The sequence below is a fragment of the Branchiostoma floridae genome, chromosome 2 (assembly GCF_000003815.2).
Source record: "Branchiostoma floridae strain S238N-H82 chromosome 2, Bfl_VNyyK, whole genome shotgun sequence".
Taxonomy (NCBI): Eukaryota; Metazoa; Chordata; class Leptocardii; order Amphioxiformes; family Branchiostomatidae; genus Branchiostoma; species Branchiostoma floridae.
The window spans coordinates 26,027,101-26,049,699 of NC_049980.1; the positions used below are offsets into that span (position 1 = coordinate 26,027,101).

A 22,599-nucleotide genomic window follows, 5' to 3' on the forward strand; every position below is an offset into this window, starting at 1 on the left:
AATCTTAAGTTGATAGCCTAATAGTATTAGAAATCACATATTCCTGACATAATTATACTCCTACCTGTGTACGCGTATGAAACTGTACCGCCCGGCGTATGAAAATCATCGGGCTGTCAGGTCCATGCAGCCCCATGTTCCTCTGCCGCCGGGGTTGTCTTTCGCACCCGGTAAGATTTTTACGCGGAAGGAGTATAATTATGTTATGAATACGGTTTCTAATACTATTAGGCTATCAAGATTAATAACATTCAAATGTTGCGAAACGTCCTGTACCTTGTTGCGAAACTACTTGTACCTTGCTGCGAAAAGATTTGCCTTGTTGCGAACTGACGTTTGCGAACTGACATTGTTGCGAAACAACCTGCTCAACAGGTTATAACGTTTGCAGCGCCGTCAACGCCCGTCGGGTACAAGTGCAGGCAGAGTCCGAAGGTCGTATATTAATCGTATAAAGAGCTGCAAAAAGGTATAACCGCACTTAGCAGTACCGAGTCAACATGGCCGACAAGACTGAGTACCGATTCCTGGGCGGCAGCGGTTTGAAGGTGTCCAACATCTGCCTGGGCACCATGACGTTTGGAGACTGGGTAAGTGCGAAGCCGTGGACCATGCTCTGGCTGGGTGTGTGTGTGTGGGTGCGTGGGTGAAGGGAGTGGCGCGGAGTTTCTTTTCTTTTTTCTTGGGAGGGGGAGGGGTGCGCGCTTCTGAATGGTGACCACCTTTTTGCCGCTAGTAGTCACGCTAGGCCGTGATTTTATACCCAAAGGGGAAAACCAGCTTTTGAACACGCGTTGGTATGTAAACCCAGTGTGTGTGTGTGTTCCTGAAATAAAGTACACAATGTTATGTTTTGATGAAGATGTTGACTCACGGTGTTGGTCCTGTTAGACGCTTTTGCCCGGGCAGTGCGACGAGGCGGCCTCCCATGCCATCCTGGATCGCTACGTGGAGCTGGGAGGAAACTTCTTAGATACTGCAGACATGTATGCCGAAGGAAGGTCTGAAGAGATCATAGGAAGCTGGTTGGAAAAGTAAGTATCGTATGGTGACAAATTTGATGTTGAATCATAAGAAGAAAGTTACGTTTTAAAAAATACAAATGAAGGCCATTTTTTAAAAATCGGCAGTCCTTATCAAAATTAAAAGTGTATGGAGATACGGTGGTCCTAGTCATGTTGTAAATGTTGGTCATGAGTTAGTCCAAACTTCCAGGTTTCACATAATGATAGGACTTTGAACAAAAATTGTTTGATGTTGTCCGAAAGGTCAATTATCTGGAGACTATGCTACTCGTATATTCCAGACAGCAGCGAGAGAAGTTTATTGTTGCCACCAAAGTCCGCTTCGGCAAGGGCATCAACGGGGTAGGACTGAGCCGCCATCACATCATGCAGTCCATAGACGACAGTCTGCGCAGGCTCCGTACGGACTATGTGGACCTGTACCAGGTGGGCAAATTTCTTCGTCTTCACTCCACCAACACACTAAAAGATATCACTCACAGCAGATGTTTTATTTTCTACCAACTAAGCTTCGTTGTCCTTTATCATATTTCATCCATACCACAGATATGGTAAAATAGATTATTTCGTAATGTTCCTTCTTCTTTCTTCTTTTTTTCTCCTGTCAAATCTTCAAAGCGACTCATCTCTGTCGTTCCTGAACCAAATGACCTTGTTAACGTGGGCTAATACGCCCAGCCTTTTTTTCATATCTGCCTTTAAAATGATTTTATTGGGTTTATTTGGCAATTTTTTTTAGGCCAAAACTGTATATTTTGGCCCCCTCTACCCTGGTATGTACAACCGAATGACCTGCAATTTGGTACAGGGGTACGTTCACAGTTCATATGCCCTTATAGATTCAATAACACTTTTGGGATACAGTACAGCAAAATGCTTACTTTTGTGATATTTTTTGCCATTTAAAAAAAACAAAACATTTTGCCTCCTGTACCCTGGAACAAAATGACCTGAAGTATGGTATAGAAGTGTCTGGACATGGATTAAATAGCATTATTTGTACGCAGTACAACAAGATGCTTAATTTTGATTTTTTTTTTCTATTTTATGACCAGAAAAGGACACTTTTGGCTCGTGTACTCTGGTTTTACAACCAAATGACATGGAATTTGGTAAAGGGTGCGCTAGGAATTTATTCAAATGACCCATGTATGATATTTGGCATGAACCACTTGATGATTTCTTTTGAGATTTTGGGGGTCATTTCCCATGGCCAGAGGGGTCAACGACCTTGAGGTCGTTACCCCCACCTGGACTGTCTTGCAGGTGCAGGCATTGGCATGTCTATTATGAAAATAAGTAGACAGGCAATAACTGAACCCGAAACAATATCAGGAGTATTCGACAGCCAATCAGCGAGCCTGGTGTTATTTGGAAGAGTCCATTCATGTAGGGGGATGGGGCTTTTTTGTAAATTGAATTTTGGACTGGGTTGATTATACAAAAGGCCGTGTTTTCAGTGGGAGTAATTCTGGACCGGTCTATTTTGCAATTTTACATGGCGTGTGGTAGAAGAGTCCATTCTTGCACTTAAAATTCCTTTTTGGACTTTTGTGATTATGTGAAAGTCCTATTTTAGTGGAAATATGTTTGGTTGCTCCACTTTAGATAGCGGAATCACAGGAAGAGTTCACTCTTGCACGGAGGAGGGATTTCTTTGAAATTCAGTCTGGAAGGTGACGATTCAAAATTCCATTTTAGCCGGTGTTTTCGAACTGGTCTATTTTATCTTTTTAAATGGGCTGCACTGGAAGAGTCCAGGGGATATTTTGTTAAGATTCATTTTTGCTCATAACGTTACGTGTGATTAGTAGTTAGAAGTGATTTTAAGCAGAAGTGTCCAAGTGTTCGCTGGCTGCGGACCGTCAGTGGTGGATGGAACTTGTGATCGATTGCTACGCAGCGGACTATTGATGTTCAATTTTCGCACATGGTAATTTGATTGATCCACTTAAGCCGAGAGCACACACTCTCTTTTCGGCAAGTGTGATGGGTTCTTTTACGTTTACACGCTTGAAGCGTGGCTTTCCTCTATGCTCTTCTACATACCCTACATGGTTTTCAGCGGTGGATATAACTCAATTATTAACTCGTTTTGAATATTGAAATTTTAGATCCATATGTGGGACGAGGCTGTCCCCATCGAAGAGACCCTGTCAGCTCTGAATGACCTGGTGCGCGCAGGGAAGGTGCATTACCTGGGCGCCAGTAACGTCACCGGCTGGCAGCTGCAGAAGATTGTTGAGCTGAGCAAGTCCATGGGACTCAACAAGTGGATATCTCTTCAGGTGCGCGTTGTTTGGTTTTACAACGATCATCTTTATTTCAAGATGAATTTGCCTAACATCGGCACTGCATTCATATAAGGCCACTATAAAAAGAAAAGAAAATTCTGCCTAGTGTGAGCCCTGTGAAAAAAGTCCCCTGCATCAGCGAAGATCGCCTGTGGCTTGCTTGTTTTATACCGTGCTGTACACAAAGCGCAACATGTAACGTTTGAAAGGATTGCAACTCGCTGCCACTTTTTGAAAATTTGGACAAAGAAACAAATTCCACATTAGAATTGTATCTACTGACTTCAGGCGGACTGCTGCGCCGTGGAATATTTTATGTCTATTATTTGAAGGTTTTAAAAAGTCATCTACATGAAAAATGTCATCCACATCAAAGCACTTTCGTACTGACTTTAGGTGGAGTACAACCTTCTGTGCCGTGGGATCGAGTGGGAGCTGGTTGATGTCTGCAGGCGGGAGGGTATCGGTATCATCCCGTGGAGCCCGCTCAAAGGGTGCGGTGATGTTATTATCGTTTAATAGTAATAATAGTTTCTGTTTCCCACTGGTTATTTCATCTGGAATCATCGGTTTCCAAGCCTGCCAAATGATATAAAACATCTGTCACTTGCATCTATCTTTTATAGCTGTACCTTTACTTTTACACTTTTGCTACTCGTGCTCAGAGGTCTGCTGACTGGGAAGTTCAAAAGAGAAGATGACGCGCCTGAGGGAACCAGAATCGCGGTCGTCACCAAGAAGGGAATGGACCTGGAGGGGGCCCCAGACTTCGAGAGGATTAAAAAAGATGACAAGACCTGGAAGATCATTGATGCCACGAAAAATGCAGCTGAGGCTGCTGGTAGGTTTATACTTACTGCTCAACGTTTAGTGTAAAGTGTAGCCTGTTGCTGACGAGACAGACACATGCCCCTAATAAGTATTATAAGGAATAACGAAACCTGGCATCATTGGAGTCAAATTCACAGTGTATAGTCCATGTTTATCACTTTCAGGTAAAACCCCGGCGCAGGTTGCAATCCGCTGGCTGCTACAGAAGGACGTGGTGTCGTCTGTTATCATTGGCGCGAAAAGTCTTCAGCAGCTGGAGGACAACATGGGTGCCGCCACTGGCTGGGAGATCACGGAGGAACAGGTGAGGGAGCCATCCATGCTAGCACTCTCACAGTATTGTAGTTCTAATGCAAATTTATGCAATATAAGACAACGAGACAATAGTATTCTTTTGCCAGTTTGGTATGCCCCCGTTTGCTTGCGGCATTTCTTCTAGGACCCCTGCAAGTTTTGTGACAAGTTCCAGTTGATGATGACTATATCACATGATCTCACACCTGCAAATAACTTCAATAACGTTACATGTTATCATGGCACAACAGCTACTGAGGGTACCCCACCAACGTCAAAATGTTGTGCCCAGGCATGTAGATAGTACAGAGTTTGCTGAAACATCTATGGCTGGAAAGACCAAAACGTGATTTACTTTTTGTATCCCTCTGTCCCAGATGGCTGAGCTCGACACTGTCAGCCAGATGGAACCAACCTACCCCTACAGACTGCTCACAAGGATGAACAGTGACAGGGTGAGGAAGAACATGTGCCAGTAGAGTTCCAAGTGGCACTACCAACGGCGTTGTTAGACAGATATTACTTCCACAACCTGGATTAATGTACACTACGTCGGATATCGATTTTGAATGATAAACAGTACAGCTTGAACGAATGAGATCAGACTATAGATGTTTATTGGATAGGAAAGATCTTCATACATGGTTCTCATTTAAGCACTGCTACTACTTTATCTCCAGCTGGTTGTTGCCACTCAGCGCTGTATATGGTATGTTTTGTATCCTGTTTCAGTCACATCAAAAGGTGACGAAAGACCAAACAGAACTTCAATAACAAGAAACACATCAATTCCCACAGATGCCACATTATTGCTTTTAATGACCAGGACCCATACATTCACTTTTCTGTGCCTTTGAGATAAGTACTCTTAAAGGTAAGTAGGCAGAACTGACAGTCAACACTCTCTGTTAGTTGAATGGCAAGTATTTAGCTTGACACCTATTGTTTTGATAAGCTATGTAAAACAACCACTCATTCACTTTTACATGAATGAATGGAATATACCACCAGGCTGGTAGTGATGGGATTACTTTGCGATCAATGTTTGATAGCTACAGGTCTCTTCTCTATGATATACCGCACATGTTCACTGTTTCCACCACTCTTCACCCATCTGTGTAATCATTCCTTTATCACATTTCACCAGTGTAACTGTCACCTTGCGGCGGCCACATCCATGTACCCAACATTGGTTACAACAGAAGTCAGCAGGGAATGGGGTAATCTACAACACAACCTCCTCATTTTGTAGATTCCACATGAAATTGTACAAAGCATTCATTCCATATCTCCAGATCTCATTCCAGATCTCATCCAGTATCATTTTACAAGACCAGGTTGTCCATAACTTTGGCTATTTACATCTCTACCGTGATAGGCATTGACACAGTTATGTTAAACATTATTTGCAACGCATAATAAATGGGAAAATCCTTTGATTTTGAATGGCACTCCAGGTCCCAACACAATAACACCTAGACCTTACATGGCTCATGCCACTGTCTGTATGTATGTTGGTTGACAGTTTATACATTCAAAAGGTCTTTACTATTTTGCAAGACTCTATGGCTTTACAAATGGATGTTTTTTAAAACATGTTGGACATACATGTATAGAAATTAAAATTTCTATACATGTATGTCCAACATGTTTCTTCAACAAAACATCTTGATCGGCTGAAATCCAAATTTCTCCATGATAGGTACGTGATCGCCAAGATTTTTTCTTCTGACATATGCTCTCAACCCTTTCATTTCTACATCAGCTGTACAGGTACATCCTTCCACCAGGCCATATCATCCCTCTGAGCTCAAACTGCCTGCCTTCCCATCAAAAATATTCCAGTAGTTTTTACATGATTGTAAGGTGTTCTGTGACAACACTACCATTCTATACATCTGATTAGTACCAGAATCACAAAAACAGGCACTTGGTGGTCAAGTGTACTAACACAAAATAAACCCTACAGTTCTACTGTGTAATACAGATACCAATACCAGTACCATACTCAATATCGATACTGTGCCCACACATTCACCAACAGATGCAAGCAACTCATTACCACATTCCCCTGAACTCTTGCTTCTACAGTACATTGCAATAAAACTTTTGAATACACACACACCTTTATCATTAATTCATATACTATTAACATTATACCCTTAGTATTCTACTCAATAAATATGTCACATTTTGAGATATTGCATTGACAATATATTGAATTAGAATGTTTAAAAAAAAAAGTGATGACGTTTACACAGAAAAATTCAGTTTCTGATACACAAAATAATCAACACAAGTAAGTACACACTATCTAACGTTAGCATTGCACATTCTCAAATCTATTTTGCTATCTTTCAAAAAGACTTGAAGAAAAATACATATGGAGTAATATTCATTAGTGTACTGAGCCAGCAATGTCAATAAAAATGTTGCTTTTTGCAATAATAAACCATTCCACCCATTGCACACTAATGAGTAACAGTAACACACCTACAAAAGTCGTCATTTATCTGATGTTCCTCAGGCCTGTGGTCATATTACATGTAAGTCTAGGTGTTCCCAAGCAGCATATCATTGTATTTCTGTGAAGGCAATGTACAAACCAATCTGAATGGGGCTTTCAGGGTAACATCAGAAAACATGAAAGCAAGCAATCAACATGTAGAACAGGGCTTCTATTAACCAAAAACCATTGGCCACCCACTTAGTATGGCAAGCCAGACAACAGTACATAATAGAAATAAACATTGGATGCAGAACCTGCAAAGAATTCATGGTTCAGGCTTGTAGCAAACAATCAGATCCAAAGTTGAAGTTTGTAGCAACCAATCAGCACCAAGGACAGTGCTAGTGGCAGGTGGTAACAACAATTAAGGTTTTTGTTGTCCAAAAATTGAACCAAGGACTACAGAGACTATGAAGCTTTCTGGAACACCTGATAATTATTAGGAAAAATGGACTGGGACACTGCAACAAATACCTTTTCTTGATGCCAGCAGGACTGTGTGGTTTTTTTAGGACTTTTAATGAGGTTAGACAGCTGTGCACGTTGAAACTCCACATGTCCAGAGATTTTCCTGTCTAATGTTGTAACCACAGAAGTAATGCACGCTTCAACAAACACACCTCTGTAGGGTACACCCAGGGTACACCTGACTGGACAAGCTTTACGGAGTTAATTTCACAGTCAAAACACATTTACTGTGTGACGCACTTCAAGCAAGCCAGACAAAATGTTAAATCAAGCAGATGTAATCAGTCTGTGACAACAACATCTGTATCTGTGCCTTGTTACCCCTCCATTTGTAGCCTTAGGTGACATTCCAACAGCAATGAGAATAGAAACATTCACACTCCGTTGACTATTGCACAAGATATTAATGTCATAATGGAAGAGGTGGGTAAAAGACTATGTTGCACTGTTCCCAGGAAAATAATGTCAAACATAACGTTGAATATACAGTGTTATACTTACACTGTGATATCACCAGACGTTTAGATCTCTTCTATGTAATATTACAAAGTACAGAAACAGGGTACGTACTAAAAATTCTTGTTCACAATTCTGAGATTTTTAGAACAGCTTCATGCACATCTTTCCTAGAAAATATCTGTCCTAACTTTGGAAACCCTTCTTCCAATTTCTTAAAATTCAAGATTAAAAAATCAATCCAATCTACCTCTACTTTCCTGTTACTATCCCTCATAGTGACCAATTGTTTAGAGAAATAAAATGTCCTTGTATTTTCATGCATGTCTAGAAAACATACTTCTAATGTACACAAATGATGGAAGCAAAGAACACCTAAAATACCTACTGGATAAAATGTTCTCTTTTTAAAATGTAAAAAACATGAATTCTATTTCTTTTGTAAAACATTTCATATGCTGCAACACAAAAAGCAGTATCTCAAATCTTTTTTTTTCTGGTCTCCAATGTCATCCCATTGTCTTCATCTTTGGCAACAAATCTGGGTGGTTTTGATCTTCATAATGGTAGACCAATGGTAGCCATTTCTAAGTGTTCACTAGGTTCCTGGATACCCTATTTTTTCCAACTTGAGCACTAGAATGACATTGATTCTACATGCTAAAGAGCAGAGCTTTTATCTGCAAACTGCATTCATAATCTACAGAGGTTGACTAAATGCTGCCTACAGGATGCAAAAGGTTAAGAGATGGACAAGACAAAGAAGTGACAAAATAAATAAACATAAAAACAAATTATTACAACTTATAAATCACACACATCAGTCTGCAGCAACTATACGCTGTCAGTTACGTGTTTGTAAAGATAGCTGCCCAACAAAACACTAATTCCTGCTACACTGGGCAGATCTGTTCCACAGCATCCCCAAAGCTAGTCTGTAAGAAAGTCATCAATCCCAATGTTTCTGTTCTATAAAAACTCCAGTTAACAACAAGACTATTACATACCCTATGGCTGTCTCCTTACAGGTACAGTGCACCAGTGCATGGCACTCTTTTGTTTGGACCCTCACTACACCTGGTTTGCACCAGCATCTGTTATTCCTAAAAAAATGTTAAGTAATTCAGGTAGCTAATTAATTTTTGATCTTGTCCTCAGCTGAACTTATTCTGTTTTCGATGAAGCTTCCTTGTTGTCATGATCCTTCTCTCGTCTTGGGAGAAAGTAGAGCGGCAGCATGCCCAGGAGGCAGCCTACTGTCACACCAAAAACACGACCCTGGAGAAAACATGAAGACATGATTTGTTGAGCGCTATGAGTGCAGTCGATCCTGATCTCAACAGCCACTCAAGGGACTTAAGAAAAATGGTTGGTGACTGTTGGTGGCCGAGGGGCATAACAATGTAAAATTGGACGTGACTCTATGGTACCGGTTGAAATTTGTCTTTCCTAAGCAGCAAAATTCTGTCCATGGATAGAGGGACAAATGCTGAGTTGATATCTATGTACAGCTGGGACAAACTGCTTGTTACAAGCAGATTACTGATAGCATCATTGAGAATACTGATGACGTACCAGATTTGCTGCCCATTTTGAAGAAGACATGTCCAGTTGCTGAGGAGTCAGCTCCGGTGATGGGAGCCCCACTTTCAACGCCAGCACCTCAACATAACTTGCTGCTCTGTTTATTTAAAAAAGAATATACATAACACTCAAAAGTGAAATTTACATCTACACAAGTGGTATCTGTAGGGATCCCTAAACTTTAACTAAGCACATAAATCTCAACATCTGGTTTATCGCTTGGTGTCCCCCGGCCCATCCTGTAAGTATTACATGTGCTTTCACATCCTACATTGTATGTAGAGGTTTGATGACGGTTTCCAGCTACCACTGTCTACATGTACACATGAAAAGTCTTGCTGTCTCTGTTTGTCTTGCGATTTCTGTAAATGCAGAATATTCGCGGTGGTTTTATGTTTTTCCATGGTGGTAAGAGACTACAGTGCATGCTGCTACCGCGAACTTAAAACCACTGCAAACTGTCCTTTTCCCGTTACCGTGAAATTAAATCCCCGTGAAATTAAATGCATTTACAGTAATCTAATAAACTGTGATGTCAGTGAAGTAGAAGCAAGGAAGACACAAGTGTAAACAAATGATCATCTTAACAATCTGTTTGCTATGTTTTATGATTGATCCCTTTTATTTCTTTTTTGTTTTGCGACTAATAATCTTGCTAATAATTCAACTAAATTCTGGTATACTTACCCCAGCCCAAATAGGTCTGATAACAAGTTGCCCAATCCAGCAGCTAATAAAAATACATGAAACAGAATACATACTTTCAATCCATCTTATGTTGAAAGCGCAATCCACAAAAATCAAATATTTAAGTATTCTGGTGAAAGGAAATAAGCCTTTGCAACTTTAGCAGACAGAAAGACAATTATCAGGGTACTGCAAAAGACAAATTCTTATCTAGCAGAAATATATATGTGTTTCATCCTTACCTGCTAATGTTGAGATGCCTAGAGCAGTTCCTATCGTCACATCTATGTAATCACCCTGAAATGGAACGAAAATGGTTGAACAATATAGTCATGAGGAAAGGATACTTCATTCCATGAGTAAAGTACTAGTAACAGCAGAAAAGACCATTTACTAGTACCTACTAGTAACATTCAATACTAACTGTTTTATTTTCATACATCACATTCTTCTTTCCTGTGTATTTTCTCTTTTGTATCTTTCCAAATATTGTAGCCTGTCAGGCAAACAGTTTTAAAACACTGTTGTCAATACAAAAGTAATCAAATCTCTAATAACCATATTAATCATGTTATTTGCAATGTACTATGTAATAGAAAATGAAAGCACAGCAGTGATACTAGAATGATACAGCAATGGTCTGACAACATTCTTGCCTTGGGAGAATAATCTATCCTAAAAAACAATTTCCTTCGACAAGAAATGACTTTCAACACATTGCAGCTGCAGATCCATCATGCATCTTATCTAGACAGTTATGTTATCAATGAAAAAAGTGGTATCATATCAGGAAAGTTCCTTAAGCAAGCTGTCATGCACTCAAATAAAAACTAATGAAGGCTTCCTATTCAGGTCAATTCCTTAGAGCATACATCTCATGATAAGAAAGAATGCCCAAGCAGGATGGGTTTGATATTTGCTTTATATGGTTGGGTTTTCAGGGATTCAACATTCTGGACGAATACTAAAAGCCCAGAAATTTGCACACAATGCTGTTTTAACCACACATTGTTCTAATTTCTCTAAATTGGAGGTATTCTATATATGTTAAGGTTAAACAGTTGTTTTTATCCAACATGATATGATATAAAAGATAATATCCATGATGCACACATTACAATCAAAATATATCTTCATGCAAATGTTCACATTGTGTGATGTAAGCAAATATAAATGAAAACATCTGTAATAATACCAAATACAATAAGAACCATACATACTGCAACTAACATAACAGCATTGTCCAGAAAGCCAAAGCCTATGAATGGCAAGATATTGTGTGTGGCAACTGGAAGGAATAGAAAAACATACATACATTCAGAACTCATATCAATATCTGTTGTTAGTTTCATGTCAAAGCAATCCTAAACAGTACATAAAGCACATGCACATATGACTTCTTTTTCATATCATGAAGTGTGTTCAATGTTACCATTAACAAACAACTAAGAAAATGAAATGAAAATTGAAAAGCATGGATCTATTTCGTATTTGGCAGACTGTCAACTTATTGTTGTTGGTTTTGACCTTGCTAAATTGAGAAAGTCATGTTTGATTGCAGCAGTTGTGAGTTTGTCCAGGCAATGCAGGAGTGATGTTTATTTGGTTTGGACACACTTACCGAGCCATAATTGTCTGGATGTTGGTCTAATTGATGGATTCCCTACAGAGGTACAACAAAAGGTGAAGTTACAAACATTGAAATATACATCATAATATTCCAATGTGATCTAAATTTCAAACAGCAAAAAGAGAACACAGCTTTCACATAAACTTTATAGTATTTTTATTAAAACTTGACACAAAAATACAAAACTTTTCTAATCAGGATACCTTTTAATCATTGGTTTTAATTCTTCTATGTCTTGAATTTTGAGAGTTTTTATAATATAAATATGTGTGGAAAGGGTAATCAAGTATATTTCTGACTCACATACCCTCTATTTCTTTGATCTTCCATGTATCAAATTTTTCACTGAAGAAATACATTTATATTTCCAAAGTGCTCTTTAAATGGCATAGCCCATGTCAGCTTGGGAAACAAGAAGCTATTTACTATCAGTATCACTCCAAAAAATTATTTGCACACAAAGTCTCACACACACTGAAACTCACTATCCATTCTAACATCAGTTTTTCCCCATTGTTCGAGGGTTAGACATGCTTGCACATTGGATGTCGTGGTTTGACGGCAGATCTCCAGCTGCTTCTGTCCTGCAAGTTTACATTATAGAGGATGAGATGGTTTGTTTTTTGGTCAGCTATGTGGGTTCTGTCCTTCCACGGTCATGTAGAAATGCCATAATTGTGCTAAGGCACCATTTCAGTTTCCAGTGGCATTGTTAAGGATAACGTTAAACATGATATCAGTACTTCCTTTCAGGAATGGAGAGTTACTGACCCGGGTGTCCCAGACCAATTTGGTAAAAGAATTCAATTTCAAGCTCAAGAGACTGTGAAAGTAAAATACAACTTATGTTTTCTTGTTCAATACAAACTTAATCCAATCCTGAACAATAATTTCACGCCTGATAAATCCTAATTATGACTATGAGTGACAAACTGTGCTATGATTGAAATGGGTCTTAACATTGCCAACACAAACAAACAACATATTCGATTGTCAATTTGCTTAGAACTCAATTTCATCCTCTAGCATGGAAACCCGTTGAGCTTTTAGTTAATTGAGGCCAAATCCTTTTGCCACACGATGATGCAGCTTTTAGTACAATTATGTAAATGAAAAACTATTAGCTCCTTCAATCAACTGAATGCACAAATTGCTGCTGATTGAGTAAACCACACATATTAAGCATTCCAGGCTAGCCTTAAGACTTGATTTGTAAAAACAAAAAGGACCAACAAGCATGTGTGACCATATACAACTAGACAGTCTAAAATATAACAACGTCCAAAATGGAGTTCTCATTAAAAACAAGTCATGATCTAGTCATAAACAACAGACGACCATGATGTACCGTTACTTTGCAGGGCGCACTGTGTCATACACTTATATGTTGGGACTGAAAATTTGGATTCATACATGCCCTTACCATGGATATTCCTCGTCTTCTCATTCTATAGAATAGATCTAGTGGAAAGACAAGTAGATAAAGCAACAGATACCGATACCTTGGCCCTCCTGTGATTCAAACTTCTGTAACTCAAGAAGCAGCGTCTGTCGTTCCATCTTCCGCAGCGTGTATACAAATTCCTTGGCGCCTTCTGGTTTGTCTAATGTGTACTCATAGACAGTCCTGTGCTGGAAAAAGGCTGGGAGATAATTTGTTCCGGACCGGAGCAGTACATGGTCGTGACACAACGATCGGACGACAGTAGAGGTGACAGCCTGAGAAAATCTGGTCATGACAGCCGCCATTTTGGATCCAACTGTAAACATGGAATTTACATTCGCCTAATCATATTCACGCTCCCTTCACTCGCACTGTCTCAAGCAAACTCAATTCAAACGGCATTTCGTTACTTAAGTAGTTGAATTGATTACGTTAATCCATTACTAATGAGTCTTTAGCCACGTTTGGCTCAAAAGATTAACTTGATAATTAGCAACATTCGGATTCGAGTGAACAGGCGGCTAATTTTACCGTCGGGAGGCATACACACGAGCGACATCTAGCGACTTTTAGATAAATCACAGCATGCACCACAGAAAAAGTGTAATGCGGTGCACGTGTCCCAGAGGGCGTAGGGATACATTTAAAAACATATAAATCATTTACTTACCCGAGAATTTCAATGAGACATTCGTCAGCAGTGATTCAGCACAATTAGACACTTTGCTTCTCTTTGCTTTTTCCCCAGTGGGTTTTTAAAAAGCAAACTAAAAGAGGCCTTCAGATACAGGCAGAAGATCGATAGCCTACGGTGGACTCAATGTCTGGATCCAACCTACCGCCAGACACACGTCCGGCCCCAAATCTGACATGCTTTCAGAGACTATTAAGAAAAAGAAATGACCAAAACGAACGGACACGGACTATGGACGCTGAGCATTCGTTCTACTAATGTTTTGTACCATGTAATGTTATATGTAGTGATATATGTTAATAGATTTATCAGGACTCGATGTAATCTGTATCTGTATCTGTCATGATATGATCTCATGGGTCATGACCTCAACGAAAAGCGGCCTGTAGGCCGATTTGAACTTCTCATGAATAAATAAGCTTAAGGTTCAAACAAACAAACAAACAAACTTTGTGACTATACGATGGTACAGTTTTGCAATGTTTCTATACGTTTAGCTGACAAAATCGTCTTGAATATATTTCACCTAACCAAAGTATTGTCTTTGGAGCATACAAGTAAGGCGCATGTGTCATTTCTGACCGATCATTTGTGCTCGTATATCTTCCTGTGCTCGTATTTTGCATATCCAAGCGGTATGAACGTCACTGCATTTGCGCTAACTGATTTAGATATCTCCAATCAAAGCTACATACTGATAGAAAGTATCAATTGCGTGCCTTTTTCTCTCATTACGATTATACGGTCGGCCTGTGGGGTCTGATTAGTAGCCCTGGTAATTCTTCCCGTACATCTTCCCAAGGCTCCTGTTATTACGTCTGGAGAGTAGGTAAGAAAGTGACAAATAGAAGAGAACATTAATCGTACTCTCGGGGAACATTAATCGTACTTTGTTAGCCCAAACTATGTCATGTCACGCAGATTTTTCAGCAGACAAGCATTGTCGAAATAATCAGATCGATGCCAGTTTTCTGTGTTGACTGTAGAGCCACAGTAACACCACGTTGCTATATATTTTGATAGATACGGCTCTACATAATCTGTATTAACACTTAATAACAGTTCTACTAGAATTTTTGAACTCTATTATCCCCTGATTCGGTTACGTATACTGAAGTCGGCGCAAATCGGTGCACACTGGCGTGTAGTCCAGCAGTGAGATACCCAGCTTAACGGTGCCAAGCTGTCGATATGATTTAGCAAATGTTGTTTGTACTTGATTATTAAAGAAAAAGCATTTTGATCCGTTCATTATTTTCAATTCACTACTGTGATACAGTCCCTCCAGTTGATTCGGCGTTTCAGATAAGAAATGCATTGCCTTGTATCATCGGCCATCGCTACAATATAATACTTCGAACCTGGTATCCCTTTTCATGGATCGTCCAAAAATAATTTTCCTTCTCAGTTTCGTCTCTTTCTTCCCTGTACAATTTACCCTCCCACAAGTTATCACGGTCCGCTCTTTGGTGAATATGCCTTTGAGAGAAGGCTGAAATACGCAAGGGAAAGAGACGACCACCTCATATATGTACAAGTGAACTTTGCAAGAAACTCAGGACAAAGACGCAGAGAGTTAAGTTTTCGATGTGACGATAAACTGCATGCCTTTATTCACAACTCATGGACAAAAAATGCCCAACAATACCATAGAAATTTACACAAAACTTAATGGAAAATTAAATATTCCGGCAAGTAAAACAAAAAATTGCAGTATGTACAAAAATAAGAACATTCCTGTATCAACCACAAGTAGCGCGCCCGTGTACACAATAAATACATATTGAATAAATTAGGAATACAGCGTTAGAAAAAAAGGAGCACACATTCCTCAAAGATATGTCGCAAACACAAAATTTAAGAATTAAGCACTGTTCAATTTCTAGAACATATGCGTAGAATTCTAAAGCCTCACACTTCTAGAGGTATTCAATAATTTCTATGTTCCTAAAGTCTTACTCGTCACTCAGGGTCTACACTTTGTCCACGTACATTCAGCCTTGCAATCACTGCAGACAACAGCTTTTCTTTCATTTATACAAGAAGGCAGTTCCCTCATTAGGGCTGCAACTAATGCTGTATACGTGGCTATAATACTATTCTGTACAGTCATTGTCACTGTATAATAGGTTCACTTTTTTGAATGATATAATTCGATTGGAATCTTTTCTTTAAAAAATTCTATGCTTGTCCATTCGCTTTATCCATAAATCAAGGTTATGTGGTCATGGCAGTGTGTTATGTTCAACACAGTTCTAATTTACTTTCAAACTTTGGTACGCTCGATTTGTAATGCTCATAGGTCACTAATGTGGACTGAGCATTTCATCAGCACAATTTAGCGATTAACAGTGGCAAAATCATTGGACCATGTTCAATGGGCGATGTGCAGTGCGGTACCGATTGAGAACAGCAAGCAGCAGTGAGTGTGTTTACTAACCCGCAAACACAACCACTGCCACTCAACAAAACCGTTTCTCTCAACCCGCCGCTTTTCAATGATTAATTTGCTGTACCCAAAGTCGCGGTAGAATTCTTATAAAGCCATGAGGATATCGTCGAACAGACATCACCAATTCCGCATTACACTGACTTAACCATACAACCCCGATCGCTAAGGACAAGCATTTCATCCTTTTTGTCTCACACTTGTCTCTTATGTGTATCAAAGACAAATTCCTTACATTTCTCTACAATTCAACTGGAATAATTTGATATATTTATATATATATATATATATATACGTGACACAGTTCATCATCACACAAGTTCTACCACTACAATAGAACAATTTTTCACACGATTTTGTTTGACACCAGCAGACATTATTCAAGCACAAACATTGATGTGTACTTATATATAGAATCCATTATGATCATGTTCTATCTATCATCTTCAGCAAAGTTTCCCCGTCTTGGCTACTTTGAATATACAAATCTACGTAATGCTGATAGTTGGTACGGTGCCCAGTGTGTGTAGCACCCTGAAAATGCATTATTTATAGGAAGGAGTTGACGGTATTTTCCAACGTCATTTTCTCATTGCTTTTGTAGCTTTCTATTTTTTAGATGTCGTTCCATGTTCTTCAGGACAGGTAACTCCATCCGACATGTAACGATTGTTTGTTTTTTGGACAAACCATTAACAATGGTGTATCCAAAAACAAGGGGAACGAAAATGGGAATAAAGATATAGAATAGCACATGTAAATAGAGGGTGAAAGAATGTCCAGATCTAGATCTATTCTTCCTAAACGTTTTAAAACGAGTGGCCAATAATTTGACTCTTTTAGATTTTCCTATGGCTTTACTTTGGACGTGTTCATGTCGAGGCAAACTGAGTTCCCATGCCCGGGTGTGGATACCTGTATCCATAAGGAATTACAAACCAGACGTATATAGCACACGATGAAGTGTGCATACGTGGTCTGGACTAGAGTGTGTGGTATCACAACTTTGAATGTCGTTCCTATTGAGCATGGGAGTTGTTCTCTCAAGCATTTGGACTCTCTTCAGTTCAGATGAGTGGAGACTCATGTTAATAGACACGAGGCGAAGTGTATGTACTACTGGTCTATTTTGTCACATTAACAACCCCAACCCCGGCAACAAGCCTTTTGAAACGTCATGTTACTAATTTTGGACCTGACTCCCATGCACTTTTGCTGGACTGAATGTAGCCAAAGACCGTGTACGGCCGTCACTCCCCACTCCATCAATAACGACATGCGCCATTTCACAGGCGCCATGTGCCCTCGACCCCTGCATCCTTTTACAAATGTGCTACAAATGTGCTTTCGTTTGTTCACGACCCCGCAAATCTGCGAGACAAACTTTTCGACCAAGGTGGTGCATGGTCATGGGCCCTCCCGGTTTGCCCCGACAAAACGCGCTCCACGGGTTATTGAACATGTTTAAAGTACCAAACGTTTCGTGTGTAGTGGTACCTTTTGGGTTCAAGAACCGGTAATATTATATGTATGTTTATATAACATACTTCCCATAACGCATGGCAACACTCTTCATGCGTGTCTAGGCCGAGAGATTTGCCAAACTTCAATAGAAAGACTGCGACAAGAGAATTTCGCTTGGCTAAAAACAAGGTAGAGCCTTGGAGTCATAGCAGCAGTTAACGCAGTCTGCACATTACAGCGTTGGTGTGTTTTACTTTTAGGCTTCAAGCGGTAAAAACACCAAACCTCTGCCATACTGAAATAAAGGCAGTTTTGAGCAAAACCTTTTTTTGTTTCATTTGACAAAGGAAGATGGAAGTGGCCTAGTTAGCTGAAATGTTGCAGACTTGGGCAGTGAAGATTTTGTTTTGTCCGTCCATATTCATTCTAAGTTGCCCCAACAAGGAAATTTCAGTAGGTCTGTCCAAACCAAAGTTCCCAGGCCAAGATGGGGCAACGAAAATGAATCAAAATCCGGCAGTACAGTGACATATGCGGTTTGGGCAGATGAGATGATGTGCATAGTTTGATCATACAGTACATGTAGTCTAATGCATATTGGATTTCAGAGGGGAATCAAGTCCACTCTTAAAATGACACATAAATTCTCTTTTTCTGACATAGAACACTGTTATAGATATATATATCTATGTTCATGGCATCACTGGAAATTCTTAAAGTTGCCCAAGTCAAAATGAAGTCATGAAATCTTTACATCAGTTCTGACTACCTGTCTCATTAAGACATAACAACTGCTCCTAAAAATTGAGATTGTCGGGGTCAGATTCAAGTCACCAAGTCCTACCTCGTCATTTCTCGGGGGTCGAGACTCCGTCTCCCGACAAACGTTGTCAGAATTTTCCCAGTCCTCCACCAATCCTCCACCTGGAAGATATAACTGTCTTCCACTCAGCAGCGGCATGTAGCGATCCAGACGCGAAGCGCATCCTTACTAGGTTCCCCGCCACACATTTGGGCGGGACGTCTGAACTTTTAGGATGTTCACAGAACGTCGAGTCTCAGTTCTTCTGCTTCTTTCCTCTTTTTTGAGCTCGTGACATTCTATCTCTTCGTCGTCTGGACCGGCCGCTTTTGTGCCTGGGTAAAAAATGAGCCGACCGTTGTGTTTTTTTCGTCTTCCTTCCTCTTCTTGGCCTCCCGTTTTTAGCAATACTCAGATACCACCTGACGCCCTTGCGATGTCTTTTCTTCGGGTGCAGCGCCGACGAGTACGTGTTGAAGTTGTTGGCCTCGATGGTCTCGTGCCATTTGCAGTTGTCTCGGAGCTTCTTCTGCGAAGTCAGACAACGCTGCTGTATGAGAATGATTTGTGATAAGATCAGAGACTAGAGCTGTGTGGTGATATGTGATGGTATGTTAACAGAGGATCTTTGTGGCGCAGGTGTTTCGCTTTTCGCTGGAGGGTACAGCACTGACGTGACAGTCGTGTTATAACCTCGCTGTAAGCCAAGTACTAAGACACGTATCTCACATGCAATAATCAATCATGTATGAAAATGATAAAGCTTCTAAAAATACAACCACCTGTAAACTGAAAGACTCTGTATCTACATGTGTCTGAGAATTTGCAGAAGGCTTCTAAACAGATCCAATCGCTACAATGGATTTATATCTGTCGTTTCTGAAAATTTTCCTCGTTTCGCTAGCACGGTTCCACTGATGTTAGGCTCACAGACAGTCCCTCCAGACAAAACACCCATCACGTCGGAATAATACTTTCCTAGCTTTGAAGGGTATCGCCAGGGCTTAATGGGGATTTTTCTGACTAACATCTGCCAAACACGGGTCAATTTGGTGGGGCTGAACTCGCTCACCCGTAACATGTTCTTCAGTTTTCAAAACTGCGTCCGTGTTGCCTGCTTGAAGCCAATGCTCATCAACTCAAGCATCCCCGGGGAAATCCTATCTATCTTTGTTTGGATATGAAACTGCTGCATGTCATCGCCAAACAAAGTGGCGACAGACAGTGGAATACCGGTGTTACCACTTTCCTAGCCCGGGGCAATACAGCTGGCAAATTTGTCTCTTGTTCTTTCCCGCTTCTCTCTACTCCTCAGTCTGCCAGGGAACGTTACTTTCCTGAGTGCCGTCCCGCGGACTGACACCGTACCGGTCCCCGGGCGCTAGCGAGACGTGTTTCAAAGGCAGTTTACAGCCTGGCTAAATTGATCGTTCTAGCTAATGCACTGGTCGTTTTGCACTTTACATTTTTGGCGTGCCTTCGATGAAGAAAGTCGACACCACATCTATTCATGTTTTGTTGTGTTGTTGTTCTAACCTTGTGTAAACTAGTTACTATAACATTGCTTACACAAGATTGTCAAAGCGTCTGAAGTTGTGCTTTTATAGTCGGAACGCGCCAGAGAGACACTCTATACCTTCTCTTATTCAGAGTCATTCAGCGCGCCTATTCAACAAGTGGTTTCACGGCACACGACGGACTGTTTTCCGTTATCAAAACCAAACTCTTTCATGTCCTGTTTTCTACTGTTCCACTTACCGAGCCGTACACCTTGCCCCGTTTGTTCATCGCCAGGTACAGGCCGCTCTTCACACCTTTGATGGCCAGGATCCCCACATCCACGGCGCGGACTTGCAACAAAGCTGAACGGCAGAAATGGACAAGGAATAGTCTATTAACGGTAAAGTCAAACACACAATGAAACACAATGACAAAGAAATAAACAGGATGTCCTGTAATGGGACAAGAAAAGGGTGGAAATGACAAGGAAAACACGGGCGGCATTCCCACTACCCGATTATGCACGTGGGTGAGCAGAATGCATCGATTAAAAGTTCCTGCACACAAGTCTATTTTGGGGAAATACTTTTATAAAGTGCTTAACCGGTGAATATTTCAAGCACGCCAACCTGCGATCGGAGATAGATACTTCTGAAGAGGCCATAGGTCCTTTTAAAACAATTTGATGGCGAGATATGATTGGCATCTTGTCGCGTTGTTGCAGGTATTACTGGGCTGAGCGGAATGGCACCACAGGTGGCATAGAAATGGCTTTTCAATTTCCAAGCCTAGAAAAGCCGGTTACAGGAAAGTTCCCGGTCTTTGGGCGGGCTTAACACTACAGGATCTTAAAATATAATCGGACATTCTGAGACTTAAACCTTTCGGTGCCCGATCGTTTCTAGATCATCCCCCTCGTTTGATAGATATCTGTGGATCCGCGGCGAGACTTATTTGCACTACAATTAGCGAAATTGCGATGATTTGTTCTCGTCCACCTGCCGGGTGAGCGGATTGTCAGGAGGGAGAACTGACAGGAGGTGACCTTACCGTACGGCGAGGTGTGATCCCGGGTGCCGTTCACCTTCCCGTCGGCGTTGATCTGCAGGTGAAAGCGCGTGCGGCAGTACAGGCGCTGCAACCGCACAACACCCTGGATGCGAGTCAAGTCAGGGTTCGGGTTCTCGTTCCACGTCCCATGCGGTACTGATCTCTCCACGCGGGTGCTCGCGGTTGTTGTGCTCACAATCAGGTCCAAATATCCTCCGAGAACAGTTAATAGTAATGCCAATAGTCTCACTTCTGCCCCCATTCGGTACCAGGCGGTCCGGCGTGTCGTCAGTCTGCGTCGGTCTAGACCGTGTTGTGCCGCGGGCCGAGGTCTGCCCTGTTCATGGGGTGTGAAGTAAAGTGTGGCCGTTCGGCCTGAGCCAAGTCTGGCGGCGAATTCCTCAGGTGAAGCCGTACCTGCGACATTGCCTTGGTTTCGCACAGAAGAATGTCAGGTATTCACGTGGGAAACGCAAGGGGGTGAGACGACTCACTTACCACATTCCCTGTCCGTCGGCATTAGCTTTCGGAAGTCGCGCTGGCGGCGATGTAGCCGTCGGCATGCTTGCTCGCCTCTCAACTGCAGGGTAGGTCGGTTCAACTTGCCCGCCCGATCCCGGATCAACACATGATTAAGTCACCCACTTGCTGGGCCTTTCCCCGCCTGCGCGCTTGTTTGTTGTTCCCGTGTTTGGGTACAAGCGCTCTACGTAACCAGGACCGCGCTATAGGAGGCAGGTGATATGCTATGCCCACTTTGTTGCGACCGCCGTGGTCAGAAACTTTTAAGTGGTTCTTGGGTATCAATTTGTACAATACGCCGACGTCACCGTTTTTGGACGATCCACACGGCTCGCAGTAGAGACCCAACAGTCATGACGGAACTTAATGGCATTTTCCTCATTGTCCATTTGTCGGGTCTTTCAGGTGAGAATTGTCCCCAAACAGCTGCTCTCCTTGCATTATTGACGTGCTTTGTAAATGAGCTATTTTTACACGAGTATAAAGAGTCATTCTTCAAACACAATCACCATGTTTTCTTGTAGCAGACAGAGATATACATCGCACCACGCGCCACCTCTCATGAATTCGTGCTCTGTAAACCCACGGCTTACTTCAATTGGGTGGAAAAAAGCTAAAGAAAGCCGCCCCCTCCACCGATTTCTAAGCCCTGGACAGTCGACAAAGAAACGGTCTCTGTCGTTTCTGGGTTACAACCACGTCAATGGTTTCCAACGAGCCCAATACTAAAAAGCAACATTTTCATCTACAAAAGCGCACCTGGGCGGCCCCTTTATACCCTTTGTATAGAGGGTCTACTCCTATCAGTTGACTAACAAGAGGCAGGCATTTTCCGCTAGTGTAAACAATTTCTTACAGGATGATGCGAGAGGGTATTTTAACATGTATGTAGCGCC

At 41.2% G+C, this 22,599-nt stretch overlaps 3 protein-coding genes across 5 annotated transcripts; 1 reads left to right on the plus strand and 2 right to left on the minus strand.

The window, feature by feature from the left end:
* The first annotated feature begins 298 nt into the window (after nucleotides 1-298).
* Nucleotides 299-5,880, plus strand: LOC118403954 (1-deoxyxylulose-5-phosphate synthase YajO-like). Its single transcript, XM_035802849.1, has 8 exons — nucleotides 299-590; nucleotides 892-1,034; nucleotides 1,307-1,451; nucleotides 3,140-3,313; nucleotides 3,716-3,813; nucleotides 3,985-4,160; nucleotides 4,315-4,454; nucleotides 4,822-5,880. Exons 1-8 carry the CDS (start codon nucleotides 501-503, stop codon nucleotides 4,921-4,923), a joined length of 1,068 nt encoding a protein of 355 aa, XP_035658742.1. The 5' UTR covers nucleotides 299-500; the 3' UTR covers nucleotides 4,924-5,880.
* Nucleotides 5,881-7,683: 1,803 nt separating this feature from the next.
* Nucleotides 7,684-13,562, minus strand: LOC118403985 (transmembrane protein 65-like). Its single transcript, XM_035802880.1, has 7 exons — nucleotides 13,281-13,562; nucleotides 11,770-11,811; nucleotides 11,369-11,436; nucleotides 10,391-10,445; nucleotides 10,149-10,191; nucleotides 9,453-9,558; nucleotides 7,684-9,155 (listed from the first exon to the last, which is right to left on the minus strand). The coding sequence occupies exons 1-7, from the start codon at nucleotides 13,546-13,548 to the stop codon at nucleotides 9,042-9,044; spliced, it is 696 nt and encodes a 231-aa protein (XP_035658773.1). The 5' UTR covers nucleotides 13,549-13,562; the 3' UTR covers nucleotides 7,684-9,041.
* Nucleotides 13,563-18,425: 4,863 nt separating this feature from the next.
* Nucleotides 18,426-22,576, minus strand: LOC118409786 (fibroblast growth factor 22-like). 3 transcript variants are annotated; one of them, XM_035811091.1, is made up of 3 exons: nucleotides 21,182-22,576; nucleotides 20,390-20,493; nucleotides 18,426-19,178 (listed from the first exon to the last, which is right to left on the minus strand). In XM_035811091.1, exons 1-3 carry the CDS (start codon nucleotides 21,441-21,443, stop codon nucleotides 18,888-18,890), a joined length of 657 nt encoding a protein of 218 aa, XP_035666984.1. In that variant the 5' UTR covers nucleotides 21,444-22,576; the 3' UTR covers nucleotides 18,426-18,887. The 3 variants fall into 3 exon arrangements, with proteins under 3 accessions (XP_035666984.1, XP_035666983.1, XP_035666985.1); XM_035811090.1 differs by having other exon boundaries at nucleotides 18,426-19,181; nucleotides 21,182-22,574; XM_035811092.1 differs by having other exon boundaries at nucleotides 18,426-19,160; nucleotides 21,182-22,573.
* Between the last annotated feature and the right edge of the window lie 23 nt (nucleotides 22,577-22,599).

Coding starts and splice junctions, on each gene's coding strand:
- LOC118403954 (XM_035802849.1), top strand. CDS start 501: ATGGCCGACAAGACTGAGTACCGATTCCTGGGCGGCAGCGGTTTGAAG. Junction 1,452..3,139: donor ACTATGTGGACCTGTACCAG/GTGGGCAAATTT, acceptor TTGAAATTTTAG/ATCCATATGTGGGACGAGGC. Junction 4,161..4,314: donor AAATGCAGCTGAGGCTGCTG/GTAGGTTTATAC, acceptor TATCACTTTCAG/GTAAAACCCCGGCGCAGGTT.
- LOC118403985 (XM_035802880.1), bottom strand. CDS start 13,548: ATGTTTACAGTTGGATCCAAAATGGCGGCTGTCATGACCAGATTTTCT. Junction 10,446..11,368: donor ATGCTGTTATGTTAGTTGCA/GTATGTATGGTT, acceptor GTTCCATTTCAG/GGTGATTACATAGATGTGAC. Junction 9,156..9,452: donor CAAAATGGGCAGCAAATCTG/GTACGTCATCAG, acceptor TGTTTTCTCCAG/GGTCGTGTTTTTGGTGTGAC.
- LOC118409786 (XM_035811090.1), bottom strand. CDS start 21,443: ATGGGGGCAGAAGTGAGACTATTGGCATTACTATTAACTGTTCTCGGA. Junction 20,494..21,181: donor GGATCACACCTCGCCGTACG/GTAAGGTCACCT, acceptor TCTGCCGTTCAG/CTTTGTTGCAAGTCCGCGCC. Junction 19,182..20,389: donor GGGGCAAGGTGTACGGCTCG/GTAAGTGGAACA, acceptor ATTCTCATACAG/CAGCGTTGTCTGACTTCGCA.